The following is an 18285-nucleotide window of genomic DNA, read 5'->3' as shown; positions in this document are numbered from 1 at the left end:
GTTGATTCCCTTCCATTCCTGTGTTTGTTTCTTTCTCTTTCTCCAGGGAGACTCTGGGGGGCCCCTGGTCTGTGAACTTAATAAGACATGGGTCCAGGTGGGGATTGTGAGCTGGGGCATGGACTGCGGTCGCAAAAATCTTCCCGGAATTTATACAGAAGTTAGTTTCTAGAAGGACTGGGTCATTGATCGCTTGTGTCAGGCTTGCTCTTGGGACTCAGCAGGCTACCTCCCATTTCTGTGCCTGGTGCTGCCCCTTGGGCATCCTGGTGGCCCCGTGATGACCCCAGCCTACCCCCCCTCCTATTTTCGAGTCTCACACCGGGCCTCTCCTCCGACCTCCCACTCCTGCTCAGATGCCCTTTCCTCCAATTCTGGTTGGCATCCCCTGACCCTGTAGAGAGCCACACAGTAGGAACAGGCAGCAAGGCTGGAGCCCCGAAAGCATCCCAGCCTGATGCCCCAGTCACCTGCCAAGGCCACACACACGACCTTGGCTGTGCCCTGCCCACCTGGAAGGAGGGGGTCAGACATCCCCCAGGCTGAGAGCCAGCCGACTTGCCAGGTGGAGCACGGGGCTTGCTTGTCATCTTGGAGAGCCTCTGCGAGAGAAGAGCCCTCAGGAGTGGTGAGACAGTGTGGGACCTGGGTGTGGTCTCAGGCTGTCACCTGACCCTGTGTTGAAGCAGTCAGCTTGCTGATTGTGCAGAGAGAGAGAGAGAGAGGGACGGGGTGTCACCATGTCCCTGCTGAGGTGTGAGGCCTGGGGTTTCCACATGGGACTGGAGTGTCTGGGGATCCAGAAACCCAGCTCGGATCCTGCTACATAGACCCTCCTGGGGCAATCCCTCGGTGGGCCCCCTTCCTCAGTCCCTAGTGGCCCCATCCAGGCTCAGCCCAAGCTATGCGGAGGCATGAAGGAGTGTGGAGATCTCCGATGTCAACTGAATGGTTTGGAGCGTGTTTCTGTTCACTCTAAGTTCTGGTCTCCTGAAAGTTCGGGCTTTGCTATGACATACTCTGTAGAGAACTAGTTTCCCACGTAGAAAACGATCTGTTCGTGATTGTAATTAAGCCCTGTCCCCACCAGCTCAGATGGGAGTCCTCTGTGGGGTTTTAGCTAGCTGGGTCCTGGTCTCTGTACGCCTGTCTGCCCGGAGCTCTGTGCCTTAATTTCACAGCCTCTGCAGCTCTGAAAAGAGGATCACAAGAGACCAGAAAAGGGAGCAAGAATGAACTTAGGGCAAGAGAAATATTCCTTCTCTCCTGCTTCTTCCACTTGCTGCTGCTGCCCCCCCCTCCACTTTTTCTTTTCTTTTTTAAAGACTTTTATTTATTTGAGAGAGAGAGAGCGTGTGAGAGTGCACAAGCCAGGGGAGGGACAAAGGGAGAGAGAGAAGCAGACTCCCCACTAAGCAGGGAGCCAGATGCCAGGCCCCTGGCGTCATGACCTGAGCCAAAGGCAGACACTTAACGCACTGAGCCACCCAGGCGCCCCCCACTTCGTTAACAGACATCTGCGCTCCCACTGGGAGAAGGCAAGTGAGATTTATTGTTTTAGACACTGCATCTTTACCCTCATTCTCTGCTCTGTGTTCCAGCGTCTCTCTTTCTGGCTTGGTAAAACACACATCACTGGTCCCCTGCCAGAGTTTTCAGTCCTGTAGGTCTGGGGTGGGGCCTGAGAATTGCATCTCTAACCAGCTCCAAGTTGACAGTTCTGCCACACTGGGCACCAGTGCTTGGCCTGAACACGAGCAAAGAAGGCATTCTCCTCCCGACCACCTTGACACGGAAGTGGCACACATCACTTCTACTCACCTGTCTGCGGTGGGGACTCATTATGCAGACCCCCTTAGATACCAGGCCGGGGAATGTGGTCCCCAGAACTGGACACTCCCTCCCTCCCCACTAGACAAAAGAAGCGGGAATCTTCTGCTTCTGGGTGGTCCTCTCCCAATTCTGCCACACCCACCAGATGCAAAGACCCCGTCCTACAAAGTTGCTCTGCGAAGGGCCAAGGCCTGGCATCTGCCCCGCCCCCATCTCTTTCAGGTGCATCCATCCGCTTGGTGGTCTGTAGAGGAGGAGGAATGCCTTTCCTTTCTCAGGACTCCCCCCAAGACTCCATATTCCAGTTTTAGATCCAGCTCAGATGCCACTTTCCTAAAGACATCTTCCTGGATTCCCCAGCCTTACTGTTCCTTTCTTGTGCTTTTCAGATTCTCAGATCAACAAAATCTGTGAACTCTTCCAACGCACCAATGCCAGGGGACCAAGGGTGTGGTCAGAGGCTGGGCGACAAAGGTGCCCTCAGAGGTCCAGAGGTTGGGGGCACTGTCCCCATCTTAAAGCAACAGGGGAGTGCTTGGCCACCCTGGAGGCGATCCTGGATCCTGGGCTCCGATGCCATCTTCAGGGAACAGGCACGAGGTGAGGGTGCGGATGCAGATGTGCCCATGGGTGCGGGGGGGGGGGGGCGGGAGGGAGTCCAGGGCATCATCGCGGGCTAGTGGGGCCGTCGTGTGCCCAGAACTCCATCACGTGCTGGAGGTGCCCTTGCGCGCGGCGGGGTCGCCATCACCTGCCGGGGCTCGCGGCACCGTGTCTGTCCCGTTAGGTGGCACCTCCCGGACCTCATGGCCGCCTTGCCGTTCAGCCACAGCGCTGGGCCTGGAGCCTCGGGGCTCTGGGGCCTGAGCTGCTGTGTCCTGCTGCTGCTGCCGCTGCTGACCTCGGGTGAGGCAGCGCCTCCTCCACCGCCCTGTGTCCCTCCGTCCGCCAGTCGGCCACCTTCCCCGTACTCCCCCCACCCTCCCCTCTGCCCCCCAGCCCCGCACTTGAGCCCAGATCCCTGCACGTGGCTAGCTCTTTGGCCTCCTGGGACTCTGTCCGCCACCCCCACCATGCTCCCCTGTTCCCCACTGCCATCCGTGTCGCCAGACTTCTGCCCGCCCCGCCCCGCCCCGCCCCGGCCTCCTCCCTCAGACTTCACCAGCAGTGCGGAGGACCCCTGTGTCTTCTCCGGACGTGCAGCCACTTCCTCCGGCCTCCACGCTGGTGGGCATCGCGGCTGAGGCCAGAGGCACCCTTCCAAGGCGGGCTCAGGCCGCCCCGCTGCCCCTTCTCCCACCGCCCCAGGCCACTGCGCATGTGCCGCGACACGGCGGGCCCCACGCGGTCTCCCCGCGCTGAAACCCGGATCCCGCCTTTCTGCTTCTCCCCAGCGCCCTGTTCCCCCTGGCGTCTGGCTCACTGCGGCTTTATTCGCCGTGAAGATGCTCTCCCCCTTGCCCGCCTCCAGGCCCCAGGGGCCCTTCCGAACCCCACTGCTCGACACCAGCCTCCCCCATTTCTTTAGCAATCAGAGACTCCCCTCGTGTTCAAGGTCAGCCCGCTCGCCCTGCACCGGACTGCGGGCTGTGCCCGCGCTGTGCTCCCTCCGCCAACCTCTTGCTCATCTTCATCCTGTCCCTCTTTGCCATGGTTGCTTCTCCCCGTCCCTTCCCGCTCGCTGCCAGGTTTCTCAGAGTAGCCGTGTCCCCTTCACGCTTCCTTCCAGGGCTTCCTTGCTTCTCCCATAATCGTCGGCCCATCCTGGCCGCAGCTGCGACCTTTCTACCTTTTTCTCCGTTTTTCTAGTCCCCTGGCTTCTCAGGTCAGGCCTTCCGCTTCTCCTCTGTCTCAGGATAGCTCTGCGGCTCCGCACCTGCTTCCCAGCCAGTGCGCTCTGTTCATCCCTGCTGCGCTGTCTGGGCTCTCCCCCCCACACCCTGCCGCCCCCCAACGCCCCTGGGGCTCTGCTATGCAACGTGTCTGCGAGTGCACCTGCCTGCTGCAGGACCTAGAAACATCTCTGCTCCCCGGGGTCCAAAGTGGAGCTTCTCGGCTGCCTATAAACTGGGTTCTCTAAGCCTGTTCTCTACTGCGCTGAATTGTAGGCACTCCTCTCTAAAAGCGGAACCTGGGGGTCATCCCAGACCCCCATAACGATCTGCCTGCATCCCACATCCAGCTCACCCTGTCTAGTCTCAGAGCCACTTCCTCGGACCACCTCCTTTCTTGCCTGGGTCCTGAAGAGGGATCTCAGCACCTACAGTCCGGTCAACTTCCTACTTCCTTGCCACAGTCCAAGCCTGAACATGTCACCCTTCTATAGGCCTCCCTCCTCCCGGAGGGTCTCTTTGCTTCTCTTCCTGGGTTATGAGGCCCCTCGTGGTTGACCCTGACTCTTCCTCCGTGGCATCATTTCTGGCCATCCTTGGCCTTGTCCTTCATTCTCATGGCATGCATCACAGTGTATCTTTTGCAATAATGTCATTGTCACTTTTCTGTTTTTACTGTCTTCTCATCTTTAAGTCCTGGCCCCAAAACCCTACTTCTCAGGAGCCTTCTTGTCCCCCACTTCTTCTGGGCTCCCCTGAAACCTGTGGCCTTGTCCTTGCATTGATTTTCACACAGGTGGTTTTTTTTGACTTCCATCTCCCCTGCTGGACAGCACGTTATCTGTTTGATACGCTCTGTCCCCTCCCTACCGGCCTTGGCTGGGAATGGAGTGGGAGGTTAGGAAATATTTGGTGAATGAATGAATGAGCTAATTCATGATCTCTTGCTTCATCTTTGTTCCCCCTTTCTCCTTCAGGTTATAAAGAAAACACTTCCATACCAGGTGGGTAGGCTGAGCCGCCGCTTCAGAAAAACCTCAGCTCTGGGGAGGATGTGTTCTGAAGAGGGTCAGAGAGGTAGTGTTTCTGGGTCTGTAGGAAGCAGGAATTTAGTCTGAAGGACCTGCTTTCTAAAATGTCTTTTCCCTTAGACGTCATGGATGGTGGGTTACGTTCCTCATTGGTTCATGGGCTTCCGTTGTCATAGGACCTCCCTAATTGGTTATGAATTGTTCGACTGATTAAATTAGTTATGCCTCCTTATATCCCTGCCCCTCCTCTTCCTCCTTTCAACCTTGCTTATATGTTCAGTGTGTGTCTCTGCTTATGTGTGTTCTTGTCAAAATACATATTGTGGTTTTGTGTGCACGTATTTTAACTTAAATAAATGATGTCTACCGTAGATCTCTTTCTATTTCCTCCTCTTTTCACCAGTTCCATTAAAATTTTTTTTCTATTTGGAAATAATTTTAAACTTACCAAACACTGCAAAAATACATTTAGGTCAAGAAACACATATCTAAATTTTCCCAGAATCAACTGAGGGTCACTTGCAGCCTGACTTCTGATCTCTAAATACCTAGGCATGTTTTTTTCTAAGACTATTCCCTTAGATAACCACAATATCTACTGATTAACTTCACTTCTCACATATCAGCCACTTCTCAATTTCAAAAATGTACATTGAGGGGCGCCTGGGTGGCTCAGTGGATTAAACCTCTGCCTTCGGCTCAGGGTCCAGGGATGGAGCCCCGAAGTGTGAGCAGGGAGCCTGCTTCTCCTCTCTCTCTCTGCCTGCCTCTCTGCCTATTTGTGATCTCGGTCAAATCAATAATTAAAATCTTCTTAAAAAATGTACATTGAGGTGGCACCTGGGTGGCTCAGTGGGTTAAAGCCTCTGCCTTCGGCTCAGGTCATGATCCCAGGGTCCTGGGATCAAGCCCTGCATCTGGATCTCTGCTCCACTGGGAGCCTGCTTCCTCCTCTCTCTCTCTCTGCCTACCTGCGATCTCTCTCTGTCAAATAAATAAATAAAATCTTTTTTAAAAATATACATTGATACAGTGCTTTTATCTTATGTCCATAATCTAATGTGGCCAGCTCTCTGTATTCCTACTGGCCATCTGTAAAGGTGTAATGTTGTTACAGACGTACCAACCATGGTACGATGCAGCTTTTATATCTTTTTACCAATTAAAAAAAATCTAATAGAATGAAAAATGGCTTCTTGATTTAATTGACATTTTTCTCATTACTAATGAGTCTCAGCATGTCTCAATATACTTTTGACCTCTTGGATTTCTTCTAATAAATTGCTTGTCCCCTTCACATATTAACTGTTCTTTTTTTTTTTTTTCTATTGATTTCCTAGAGTTCCTTGTATATTCCTAGTAAAAGTCTTGTATTGATTTTCAGTGTCATAAATATTGCCACCCAATCTGTCATCTGCCAGTTAACTTTATTGCTAGAGTAAGAACAAAAACTAAGGGGTGCCTGGGTGGCTCAGTGGGTTAAAGCCTCTGCCTTCGGCTCAGGTCATGATCCCAGGGTCCTGGGATGGAGCCCTTTGTGGGAGGCTCAATCTCTGCTCAGCGGGGAGCCTGCTTCCTTTCCCCTTCTCTGCCTGCCTGTCTGCCTACTTGTGATCTCTGTCAAATCAATAAATAAAATCTTTAAAAAAACCCCCCAAAACACAAGACCTTGGTTTTGATGTAATAAAATTAATCCATTTCATGTTTTATGATTTGTTTTGAGATTTTGTTTAGGGAGCTGTTTCTCACCCCGTGCCATATGGTCTACTTAGCTTTAGGGTTTCACTTTTCTATTTAGGTCTCCAAGTGCTGCTAGGGAGGAATCCGGTTTTGTTTTTCTTAATTATTTTGTCGTGAGTCAGTTTCCCCAGCCCCATCTACTCAACATCCATCCTTCACCCACCGATGGTGGTGACTCCTTTATCTACATTAAGATCCTGGGTCCCCAGAGCAGTCTCAGGCTCTCTGTTCTTTTCCATGGCTTCATTGGTTTGTCCTTGTCCATACCACACCGTTTTTGTTGTGACAGCTTTGATGTGTGTCTTGCTAGACACACACACCTGCTAGGACAAGCATTGTTTTATGTTCTCCTTTTTCAGAGACTGAGCTATTCACGGACTTTTGTTTTTCTACTTGAATTCTAGAGTAAGTTTATAAAGCTCCCTAAAATCCTCACTTGGAAAATGACTTTATAGTTTAGTTTTGGGAAAAAGTACATCTGAAATGGTCAGTTGTTTATTTAAAAGCAAGGGACGTCTTTCCATTTATGCTGTTCCTTTTCCATGTCCTTTATTGAGTTTTATTTATTTTTTTTTCTTTATTAAGAGTTTTAAATGTATCACCATGATAAACTGGCCTAATGTTAATTTCTTGTTACTTAAGATATTTTTGTTGTTGAAAATGTATCTTATTTTGAATATATTTTCTCGTTGATTGTGCTGGAGTCAAGAAGCATAAATGATTTAAAAAGTAAGCCATTGGGGTGGGCGCCTGGGTGGTTCAGTGGGTTAAAGTGTCTGCCTTCGGCTCAGGTCATGATCCCAGGGTCCTGGGATCGAGCCCCACATCGGGCTCTCTGCTCAGTGGGGAGCCTGCTTCCTCCTCTCTCTCTGCTTGCCTCTCTGCCTACTTGTGATCTCTGTTTGTAAAATAAATCTTAAAAAAAAAAAAAAGGTAAGCTGTTGAAGTCTTATATACACGCACAACAGTACACAGATTTGAAGTGTCTGGCCTAAGAAATGATCACACAGTGAACCCACCTGTGTTAGTCACTGTCTTGGTGAGAAAGTAGAACTTTCCCAGCCCCCGATAGCTCCCTTATGCTCTCTCGATTACTTCCCCAGCCCTCCTCCTGCAAAGTACCATTTTTCTTGGCTTCTGACCGTATAGAATCTTTTTGCCTCTTCTTTAATGTTATGTGGTGCTTGCTGTAGGTTTGTGGTCTCTAACTTTCCTAAAGTTAAGGATATCTTTTCTGGTCCCAAAGTAAGAGGTATTTTTGTTTCTATTTGTTTTTAGTCATAAATATATGTTGAATTTTTCAAATGTCTTCTGTGTTTTTTTGAGAAGAGCACATGATCCTTCTCTTTAGAGAAAAAGAACTGTGTATGTGGCAAATACAGGGAGGGCTTTTCTAGTGCGGGACCTCCCTTGCGCTCCTGAGACAATCTCTCTACACGATCGTGGTGCGTTATTTTTTCAAAATATAATGTTGAGTAATGCTCTATTTAGAAACTTTGGCATCTGTGCTCATTCATACTGCCGTACAAGTTGCCTGTGTTGGAACGTGTTGCAGACGAAGACTGTAAGCTGTGAGCGGGGACCCTCCGTGGGCTCCACGCTGGTGGGGCTCTTTCTTGAACGGCCTGTATAAAGGTTTCTGACACAGAAGCCTGGAACTTTTCTCAGCTCCGAGCAGTGGCCCTTCAGGAACATGGCCTCGCGATTCAGGCTAGACACAAGAGAACGCAGGGCTTGTGCCAGGACTCCTTCTATGCTTTCCCCTTGTTTTGGGGTTCCCTTCGAATCCCCTGTTGTCTCGGTATCTCTCTCTCTCGCCTGTGATGTCTTTATGTCTCTGTCTTCCAGCCTTGTATCTCTGTCACTGTCATTTCTGTCTAGCACAGTGCCTCTGTCCTTCTCTCAGCCTGCCTCCCCATCTTTGAAATGAGGACAAGCCCCCACGTTTACAGCTTTGTGCCCATTGTCCCGGGGTGGGGGAGGGGCATCTTAGTCTCCGTTGTTCTCATCCTCCAATATGTGGTCCCTGTGTCTCCCTGGCACATCGTTCCTGAAGTTTGCGGCAGACCCTGGTGGTCCGAGGATTTGGAAGTGACCCGCCACTGGCCCTGGGAGGTGAGCCTCCGGCTAGAGAATGAACACGTATGTGGAGGGGCCCTCATTGAACTCAACTGGGTGGTCACTGCTGCCCACTGCATCCAAGGGTGAGTGTGGCCCCCGTGTCCATGGCCTGGAGCAAATGGGGGGAGATTCTGCTAAGGGAGGGGGTTCTTGGTGGAGGTAGGAGCATCATGTTGTTTGCGAACCTGACTGGCTAGCCGGGGCAGTATGTCTTCTGTAGCACCAAAGAGTACTCAGTGATCCTGGGCACCTCCAAGCTGAAGCCCCTGCAGGCTTCCTTGATCCCTGTGAAGGACATCATCCTGCACCCCAAGTTCTGGGGCCGGACCTTCATCATGGGGGATATGGCCCTTCTCCAGCTTCACAGCCCTGCCACCTTTAGCAAGTATGTGCAGCCCATCTGCCTCCCGGAGCCCAGCTACAACCTGAAGGTGGGGACCCAGTGCTGGGTGACTGGCTGGGGCCAGGTCAAACAGCGCTTCTCAGGTGAGCACAGTGGGTCAAGGCGGGGGGGTGCGGAACCACAGAGGGGGGCATTGCCTTCCTGCTGGGGTCTTGCTTGCTGGACCCCTTCATGGTGCCTCTCAGGAAGCTTGCAGCTGTCACCTCCGGGCCCTGGCTCTTTGGACTTAGGACTCTCCTTGTCCTAACACGTCTCCAGGTCTCCACGGCCAAGGCCACCATGCTTGCCGTGGGTACCTCACTCTGGTCCAGTGGCGCCGGGGCTGGGTGTGGTCTTTTGGCCTCTTACAGCAGCTCAGAGTCCGGGAATCCTACACTTACTCGTCCTCTCACTCATTCATTTGATGGGCGGCCCACCAGACCCTTCACGTGGGGAGCGCGTGCCTTACCTGCAGGGTGCTGGTCACTGAGTGTGGGCGGGGGCCCAGGCTGATGGGGAAAGGAGCTAAGACTTGGTCAGGTGATCCTTGAGATGGAGCTGGGAGGAATCTGGGATGAGTCTGGCCAGGGGCACATCTATCTGAGATGCCTGAAGGGGGAGCGAGGGTAACCAGGTGACAGAGGTCACAAGCTATGCCAGACCGGGAGGCTGGAGAGAGAAGCCAGACGTGACTGGGGTCTCAGTTCGTCAGTGGTTGCATTGAAACTTGGCTTGTGGCCTGCTTGGTTTGGAAGCCAAAGCTTCCCAGAGAAAGGGATCCTGAAAGAGAGCCTGAGAGGGTGAGGGACTTGCCAGACGTGGTTCCCCCCCCCCCATCCCCCGCAGGGAGACAGACTGGTGATGGAAGGCACGAGGACATGAAGGGGTGTGGCTTGGCTGAGTCTCAAAAATGGAGGCGGCAGGACCCTGGGAGGAGGCCAGGGCTGAGCAGAATGAGGAGAACTTTCTCACCCCTCTGGGCTCCCCCACAGCTAACTCCACACTGACCACGGAGCTGCAGGAGGCTGAGGTGTTCATCATGGACAACAAGAAGTGTGACCAGATTTACCGCAAGAAGTCCTTCCTCCCCCACCTTGTCCCCCTTGTCCTGGGGGACATGATCTGTGCCACAAACTACGGAGAGAACTTGTGCTCTGTGAGTGGTTGGGAGGTCCTGGCAGCTCTTCGGTCCAGAGCGACTCCCCGGGGTGGGGGGTGAGGGGACGTTCCCAGGGAGGGCTTTGCTTCGCGACCCTCACCGCGCAGCGCTCTGCTCCCCTCTTCCTTCCCCTGTGGCTTTGATTTTGCCTGATATTCTGGGATGGGTCTGAGGAGCCGAAGGGGGAGCTGAAGGAGGTAGTGAGATCCTCAGGGAGCAAGAAGAGGAGTCAGAGGGGTGGGCATTCCGGGTCCTCCGGGGTCCCGGCTCCCAGAGCTTCCATGATTCCTCCCTCTTTATCTAGGGGGATTCTGGCGGCCCACTGGCTTGCGAAGTCGAGGGCAGATGGATTCTGGCTGGGGTGTTGTCCTGGGAAAAAGCCTGTGCCAAAGCGGAGAACCCAGGCGTGTACACCCGCGTCACCAAATACAGCAAATGGATCAGGAAGCAAATAGGCAGTGAGGCTCTCTCAGGCCCCCCAGCCTCCACCTGGCTCCTACTCCTGCTCTGGCTGCTGCAGCCCCAGATGGGTCCTTAGTCTCCCCTCTCTCTTCTTCCCGCATTGCCTCTGCCCTATGGGTCCGGATCAAGGTTAGACCAAGGTCATGTGTCTCTATTCAACAAGAGTCAAGGTGGGGAAAGAGTGGCCCCTGGGGATGGGGCTCTGCCTCGGCATCTGAGTGGGGAGAGACGCAGAGGATGACTACGCCCTGTGTGACTCCAGGAGAAGGGAAGTGTGGCCTCGAAGGGCTCTGGAACGGGGGACCAGGAGAGCAGGGATTAAATTTGTGCAAGTGTGAGCTGGCTCTGTTCTCTTTTGTGGGTGACCCTGGGATCTTAAATGTATTGTTAGTAGTCTACATTAAAAAAAAAAAAAATCACACACGTTGACAAACTTTCTCCGTCAATACCTAAAGCTAGTCATCATGTGATGTCATTGCGTATGTTCTGGGCAGCTGTGACATAGGTTTTGTAACCAGCAGCAGGTTTTGGGCTGTTTCGGACTCGCCCCCCTGGCGGCAGTCCTGCATGTGGGTGGTGGGGTTGGGGGAGGACACTCTGAACCATTTCTGCAGCTGTCTCCCTAGGAGTGGGCTGAGGGCAGGACAGTCGTCAAAGGACACACAAATTTTAGTACTTTTGGATGACTACAATCAAAGAGTATTCCTTCCCAAAGCTGAGCCAGTTTACAGTCATACCTACAGCATGGGAGAATGAAACATTTCCCCTTTTGCTAAAGATGGATATTATCAGTCTTTAAAAATACGTCCATCCAATGCTAGAACGCTCTCTCATTGCTGTATTCATCTGTATTTCCCTGATTGGAAATGTGCCTTTTCATGTGTTTATTGATGAAAAGATATACCTTTTCTCGAGTGAATCCTCTATTCATAGGCTTTGTCTCTTTTTAAGATTGGGTTGCTTTTCTTTTTCTTAATGAAAGTTTTTATCTTTTCTGAGTACTAAGCCTTTGTAAATTATTTTACAACCATTTCCTTAACTTTTAGAAATATGTGGAATGGATGGAATGATGAAAGTTTTCCATAAAGACCTTTAAAATTATCATGGAGTCAAGGGGCACCAGGGTGGCTCAGTTGCTTAAGTGTCTGCCTTTGGCTCAGGTCATGATCCCGGGGTCCTGGGACTGAGCTCCGCATGGGGCTTCCTCCTGAGGGGGGAACCTGCTTCTCCCTCTCCCTCTGCACCTTCCCCTGCTTGTGCATGGCACACTTTCTCAAATAAATAAAATTTAAAAAAATTATTATGGAATCAAATCAATCTTTACTTCCCTTTATGGGTTTTGTGTCTAGTAAAATGTGCTCTTCTCCATCTCCAGGTTATAAAAGCTGTCTTCCCATATTTCTTTTCATCTTGATAAATTTATTTTTTATGTGTAACTCTGTGTGGTGTGAGGTGGGGATCCAACTCTTATTTCCAACTGGAGAGCCAATTCCACGGATACTATTTCTTGTAGCACCTGTCTTTTTCCTGCTGATTTGAATATCTGCATTTATAATAAGCAAGTCTTAATATATCCATGTGTATGTTTTTGAAACTTCTATTGTTTTCCCACTGATCTGTTTGTCCCTGGGTTAGTGCTGTATTGTTTCAAATAGCTTTATGTCATATTTTGTTAAGTGGTAGCGAAAGCTCTCCTTTAGAAAAAATATTGCCTAATTTACAGAGTTTATCTTCCATGGAAACTTTACAGTCAGTGTGTCAATTTTCATTAAAGACACAATTGGTATTTGAATTGAAATTAGATATGCAGATTAATTTTTACAGTGTTGAATTCCTAACAGGGGTATGGTATATGTCTCCATTCATTCGGCTCTTCTATTCACGGATGTCTGGAAAAATACTGAGTGTATTTCTAAGTATTTTACAAATTTTGATTATATTCATTGTGGATGATTATCTCCTCCCATTATATTTTTTTCTAATTTTATATGTTAGGTATTTTAAAGCTGCTGATTTAAAAAAACAGTGATCATGGGGCACCTGGGTGGCTCAGTGAGTCAAGCCTCTGCCTTCAGCTCAGGTCATGATCTCAGGGTCCTGGGATCGAGCCTGAGTCAGGCTCTCTGCTTGGCAGGGAGCTTGCTTCCCCCCTCTCTCTCTGCCTGCCTTTCTGCCTACTTGTGATCTCTCTCTCTGCCAAATAAAGAAAAAAATCTTAAAAAAAACCCCCAAAACAACAACAAAAAACGCCATAGTGATCTTGATTCCTGGTCATCTTGCAAAACTGACTTATTTAATTCATCAGTTTCTCAGTGGATTCTTTTGGCTTATTTTTGGCTAGTCAAATTCCCTAAAATGGTGAGAGTTACATCTTGTCCTTTTTGAAAATCCTACCATTTATTTTTGTTTTCTCATTGCCTGGGACCTCTAACCCATTGTGAAACAGTGGCCATAATGGTGGGGGTTCATGTGCTGACCCTGACCTCATCCTTCATGTGCTTCTCAGACACTCACTGGGAACCTTTGCTGTGCGAGGCAGATTTGGGCCCTGGTGACGCAGTAATGAACTATTAAGATGATTATATGGTTTTTCTTATTTAATTTGTTCACATAATGAAATTCATTGCTAGATCTCAGAAGGTTTCTTAGATAAATCCCTTAATACATTGTGGATTCCATTTGCTGGCATTTTGTTTAGAATTTCTGCCCCAGACATGGTGGGCCTCCACTTTTCCTCTCTGTTCTACCATTGTTCAAGTTTGGTGTCATTGCTGTGCTAGCCTCTTAAAACAGGTTGAGAAGCATTGTAATATTTTTCCTATGCCCTAGAGCAGTTTATATAAGGCCAACATTATCAGTTCCTGAGATTTTGTAGATTGTGCACATGAAACTCACTGGGCCCTGGAGGGGAGGGGGTTTTGGAGGGAGGGGATGGCTGGGTTATGGGCATTGGGGAGGTTGTGTGCTATGGTGGTGCTGTGAATTGTATAAGACAGATAAATCACAGACCTGTACCCCTGAAACAAATAATACATTATATGTTAATAAAATTTTAAAAAATAATGGGAAAACTCACTGGGCCTGATAGTTTTTTGTAAGGGATAAATCTTTATTTTTTAAAAATCTTGTATAGTTAATGGCCTAGTGGGTTCCTCACTGTTTTTGCATTACTTTAGTCTAGAAAATCACTTATGTTAGCTTACATTCTTACATTTCAACCCGATGTATAAAATTTGAACCCACGGCCTCTTTCCCATTTCTAATATTATTTATATATGTACTCATTGCCCTTTCTTAATTATTAAAGACTAGAATTGCCAAATTTTTGTCTATTTCATAGGTGTTTAAAAAAAAAAAAACAAACCCCAATCCATCTGCTAAGGGCACCTGGGTGGCTCAGTCGGTTAAGTATCTGACTTGTGATTTCAGCTCAGGTCATGATCTCAGGGTGGTGGGATCAAGCCCAGTGTTGGGTCTACACTCAGTGCGGAGTCTGCTTAAGGTTCTTTCTCCCCCTGCCACTCTCTCTCTCTCTTAAATAAATAAATGAATCTTAAAAAAAAATCCATCTGGTATACCTTATTGGTTGGCTTTATGGTTTCCATCCTTCCTTCATATTACCCTGGGTCCTGGTCTGCAGCCCTCCCACTCTGCCATGCTGTTCATGTCTTCAGGGTGAAGCTGTCACCCTCCCAGCTCCCAGGGTCTGATCGAGTCAGCCTAGTCCAGTGCCCTGGCCAGCTGGCTCCAGTTGGGTTACCAGGCAGCAGAAGGTATGGTTAGAGGAAGGACATACACACTTCTTCTCTAAATGTGGGTGAGAAAGCAGGAGGATGTGGGCTGTCAGCAACCATTTTTTAAACGTTTTTGTATCAATTCCACTTAGTGCTCATACAGTGTGAGATTAGTTTCAGGTGTACAATACAGTGACTCAACACTTTCGTACATCACTCCGTGCAGCTGGCATCCATTTCTCAACAAGGGGACCAACTCAGGAGGAAGCTGCCACCACTGAAGGGAGGGGACACATTTTTTTTTTTTTGATTTTTTAAAAAAATGTATTTATTTGACAGAGAGAGAGATCACAAGTAGGCAGAGAGGCAGGCAGAGAGAGAGAGAAGGAAGCAGGCTCCACTCTGAGCAGAGAGCCTGATGTAGGACTCGATCCCAGGATCCTGAGATCATGACCTGAGCCGAAGGCAGAGGCTTAAACCACTGAGCCACGCAGGTGCCCCAGGAGGGGACAAATTTTAAGCCTATATGAGTAGAAGGTTCTCTTCTTTGGGGACACCTAAATGGTACAAACTAACTTTTGGTTTTGTAATCAAATCTTTTTTGTTCATGTCACTAAAACTCTTTTAGTCATTCTAACCTACTTTTGGGGGGGCTTATTTTACTGTCCTTTTTCTAACTTATTGAGTTGTATGCTGAATCAGTTATTACAGACTTCTTTGGTTTCTAATATTTTCACTTAATTCTATAAAATTTCCTCTGGGTCTTCCTTTGTCCATATGGCACACAGGTTGATATGTACTGACCTCATTATCATTCATTTCTGTATTGTTTCTAATTTCATGTGTATTTCTTATTTAACCCAAGAGTTCCATAGATGGGTGTTATTTGGAGGAGGATGGGGACTTCTTTTTTCCCCCATTAAAAATTATATCGCAGTGTGAATTTTATTATTTTTATGTTTTTCAATTTATTGATGTTTTATTGAGGCCTAGTATCTGCTCAGTTTTAGTGAATGTTTCATGTGTATTTGAAATGAAAACATTGTGTGTTTTGAAGCAGAGTTCTAGCCATAACTGATTGAACCAGGTTTGTTGACTGTATTACTCAAATCCGTTCAACACTTCAAATATTTTATGTCTATATAACCCATTGATTTCTGAGAGGCTTACCATGAGAATTAAGACTTCTTATAGTTCTAGCAATTCTTACTTTATGTATCAAAGCTATTTTGGTAAGAGTGCAAAGTACATGCTTACTACACCATCTTGGTGGGTTTTACCCTAGCAGTAAAAAAGTTGTCTTTGTCCCAACTGATATTATTTGTTTTTTCAAAGATCCAGATCATAGAGTTCATTCGTAATTCTGCTGTCCTAATTGATTAGGGTATAATTTTATATTTTGTACATGTTTCCAAAAGACTTTCCTTGGTTTTATTTTTTAATTTATTTAAATATTATTTATTTGAGAGAGAGAGAGAGAGAAGTGAACAGAAACAAGGGGAGAGGCAGAGGGAGAGGGAGAAACGGGCTCCCCTCTGATGATGGGGAGCCTGATGATGGGGCTCGGTCCCAGGACCCCAAGATCATGACCCAAGCCCAAGGCAGAGGCTTAACAGACTGAGCTGCCCAGGTGCCCAACTTGGCTTTATTTTATGTCTTTTACAGTTTCCTGATTGGAGCTTTTAATCCATTTGCTTTCTTTGTTATTCAATAACGAATATCCCTAAGGTTGTAGACTTGCTTTGAACACACCCAGTAAATTTTTAATGCATTGCTCTAATTATTCATATTTTCTGAAGAGTTTATAGAATGTTATTTCATCAAAATAAGTTAACAAAGTTTATTTTTAAAAATTTCGGCTAAGGCATTCACTGTTTTGTTATTAAATCCTTGAGTCATCGTGTCGTGGTACGAAAGTGAGGCCCAAACTGTTCAGGTTTTAGGGCAGTTACTGTGGTCCTGTTAGTAGTCTAGTGGGTGGTTCATTTTTATACCTGTTCCCTTCCCCCTAAGATAGTCAGAGACGGCTGTCCCCTAAAGGGAGGTGTTTCGGTTTCTCGCAGATCACTGATTGATGTTGCTTTATGGGATCCATGTTATGTGATCGATGGAGAGAACTTTATGATGTTAAGTAGTCACTCTAATTTTTATCTTTTCCCAACATGAAATAGCCTTTTCTGTGTAAAGCTTTTGTCCTGAATCACATCTCTAGAGAGCAACATGCCATGTCTATTTTCACTTGCATATAATTATATATTTTTACCTGTCTTTTTACTTTTACGCTTCACGTCAATTTGTTTTAGGTGGCTCTCTGATAAGTAGCATGTGAATGGACTTTTCTTTTACCCAATACAAGAATCTTTGACTTTTTTTTTTTTTAAAGATTTTATTTATTTATTTGACAGAGAGAAATCACAAGTAGATGGAGAGGCAGGCAGAGAGAGAGAGAGAGGGAAGCAGGCTCCCTGCTGAGCAGAGAGCCCGATGCGGGACTCGATCCCAGGACCCTGAGATCATGACCTGAGCCGAAGGCAGCGGCTTAACCCACTGGGCCACCCAGGCGCCCCAGAATCTTTGACTTTTAAAAGTAGAGGGTTTTTGTATTCACATCGGTGGTGATGGTGGATATGCTTGTTTTTTTTTTGTTGAATTTTCTTATTTTGTTTCATTGATTAACCCCCTCTCCCAGAGTATTGTTTTCCACGAAGGCAGGAGAGTAGATCGGGTTTTTCTTCTCTGGATTTTTTCCTCTCCTCCCCTACCTTTCCCTCCCCTCTTTTCTCTCTCCCTCTTTCTCCCTGTTTCCCCCTAGAGGAAATGTGCTTGTAGGGAGGAAATGTGCTTGCAGGGAGAATCATTTCCTTGGTTTTCTGCCATGGATCTCTAGACATAGTTTGTTTTGCCTGTTTTTGAATTTCACACCGTACGTACCTTTCCGTGTCCGGCTTCTTTCCCTCCGTGGCATGTTATGACATTGGCCACGTCTCTCCGTGGAGCAGGCCACTCACTCTTGGCAAGCATTCTGAGCCTCCCCCCTGCCTTGGTTAGCTTTCAGTTAGGGCTCTAACCAGCAGTACTGGTGTGAACCGTCCTTAGAATCTTCCTGTGCATCTGTGCCTGACCGTGTCCAGGGCACGCAAGTGGGAGGGTGCGTACATGTTGTGGGACAGGCACACACTCTGCCTTACTAAGTGATCCCATAGTTCCCCACTGTGCTGGCCCGGTCCGTACCCTAGCAGTGTGCCAGCAACCTGGTTACCCTGCATCCTCAGCAACCCTGGTGAGGAGGGGCAGGAGGGAGCTGTCCTAATGGATAGTGTGAAGCACATGGGGTCCCTGGGGGGAACATGACTTTCAGAGAGGAAGAAGCTTGCAGGCCTGGGTCTTCATGAGCCAGCAAAAGAAATGCCTTCTTGGGGACCTCAGTGAGGTGCTGGGGAGGGCTCCCCAAGAAGGCATTTCTTCTTCTGGCTCATGAAGACCCAGGCCTGCAAACTTCTTCCTCTCTGAAAGTCACGTTCCCAGGCCCGGAACACCTGGCCTCCCTCTACCCAGGAGCCAAGGTTGTGGGAAAAAGGAAACCTCAACTTCCGGCTCAGGTACCCCCAGTAGGAACTAGCCATCATCTCCTTCCAGTGCCTCAGTTCCCACACCTGCAGGGTGCTCTCAGAAGGGTTTCATGGAGACTGGACTGGGCACTGGGGTCTACAGGTGCTGTAGTGGGCTCAGGACTAGGCACACAGGAGCACCATCAAGGTCAAGGCTGAGCCCAGGAGGCACCGTCGTGAGCCAGATACCAGCTGCTGTCACAGGCTCAGGGCTAGGCACTAGGCGCATCATTCCAGGGAGAGGCCTGGCGGCAGCATCCCATTATCACACAGGCCAGCCCTCACCATGACCACACTCTCTCCTCCTCAGGATCCTGCTTCTGTCCCAGCTGGGTGAGCCCCCGACCCTGTGGCAGAGGCCCACTCCCCGCTACCGTGAATAA

The 18285-nt window shown here is 48.7% G+C and overlaps 1 protein-coding gene across 1 annotated transcript; it reads left to right on the top strand.

The window, feature by feature from the left end:
• Nucleotides 1-2598: 2598 nt before the first annotated feature.
• Nucleotides 2599-10896, top strand: LOC131825769 (putative serine protease 45). The gene is made up of 6 exons (XM_059165172.1): nucleotides 2599-2739; nucleotides 4643-4669; nucleotides 8493-8640; nucleotides 8778-9043; nucleotides 9932-10095; nucleotides 10403-10896. The coding sequence occupies exons 1-6, from the start codon at nucleotides 2640-2642 to the stop codon at nucleotides 10634-10636; spliced, it is 939 nt and encodes a 312-aa protein (XP_059021155.1). The 5' UTR covers nucleotides 2599-2639; the 3' UTR covers nucleotides 10637-10896.
• The last annotated feature ends 7389 nt before the right edge of the window (nucleotides 10897-18285 follow it).

This window comes from Mustela lutreola, chromosome 2 (assembly GCF_030435805.1).
Source record: "Mustela lutreola isolate mMusLut2 chromosome 2, mMusLut2.pri, whole genome shotgun sequence".
Taxonomy (NCBI): Eukaryota; Metazoa; Chordata; class Mammalia; order Carnivora; family Mustelidae; genus Mustela; species Mustela lutreola.
The sequence above is the reverse complement of the archived record's forward strand: the minus strand, read 5'-3'. Positions and strand labels throughout refer to the sequence as shown.

Coding starts and splice junctions, on each gene's coding strand:
- LOC131825769 (XM_059165172.1), top strand. CDS start 2,640: ATGGCCGCCTTGCCGTTCAGCCACAGCGCTGGGCCTGGAGCCTCGGGG. Junction 2,740..4,642: donor GCTGCCGCTGCTGACCTCGG/GTGAGGCAGCGC, acceptor TTTCTCCTTCAG/GTTATAAAGAAAACACTTCC. Junction 10,096..10,402: donor ACGGAGAGAACTTGTGCTCT/GTGAGTGGTTGG, acceptor CTCTTTATCTAG/GGGGATTCTGGCGGCCCACT.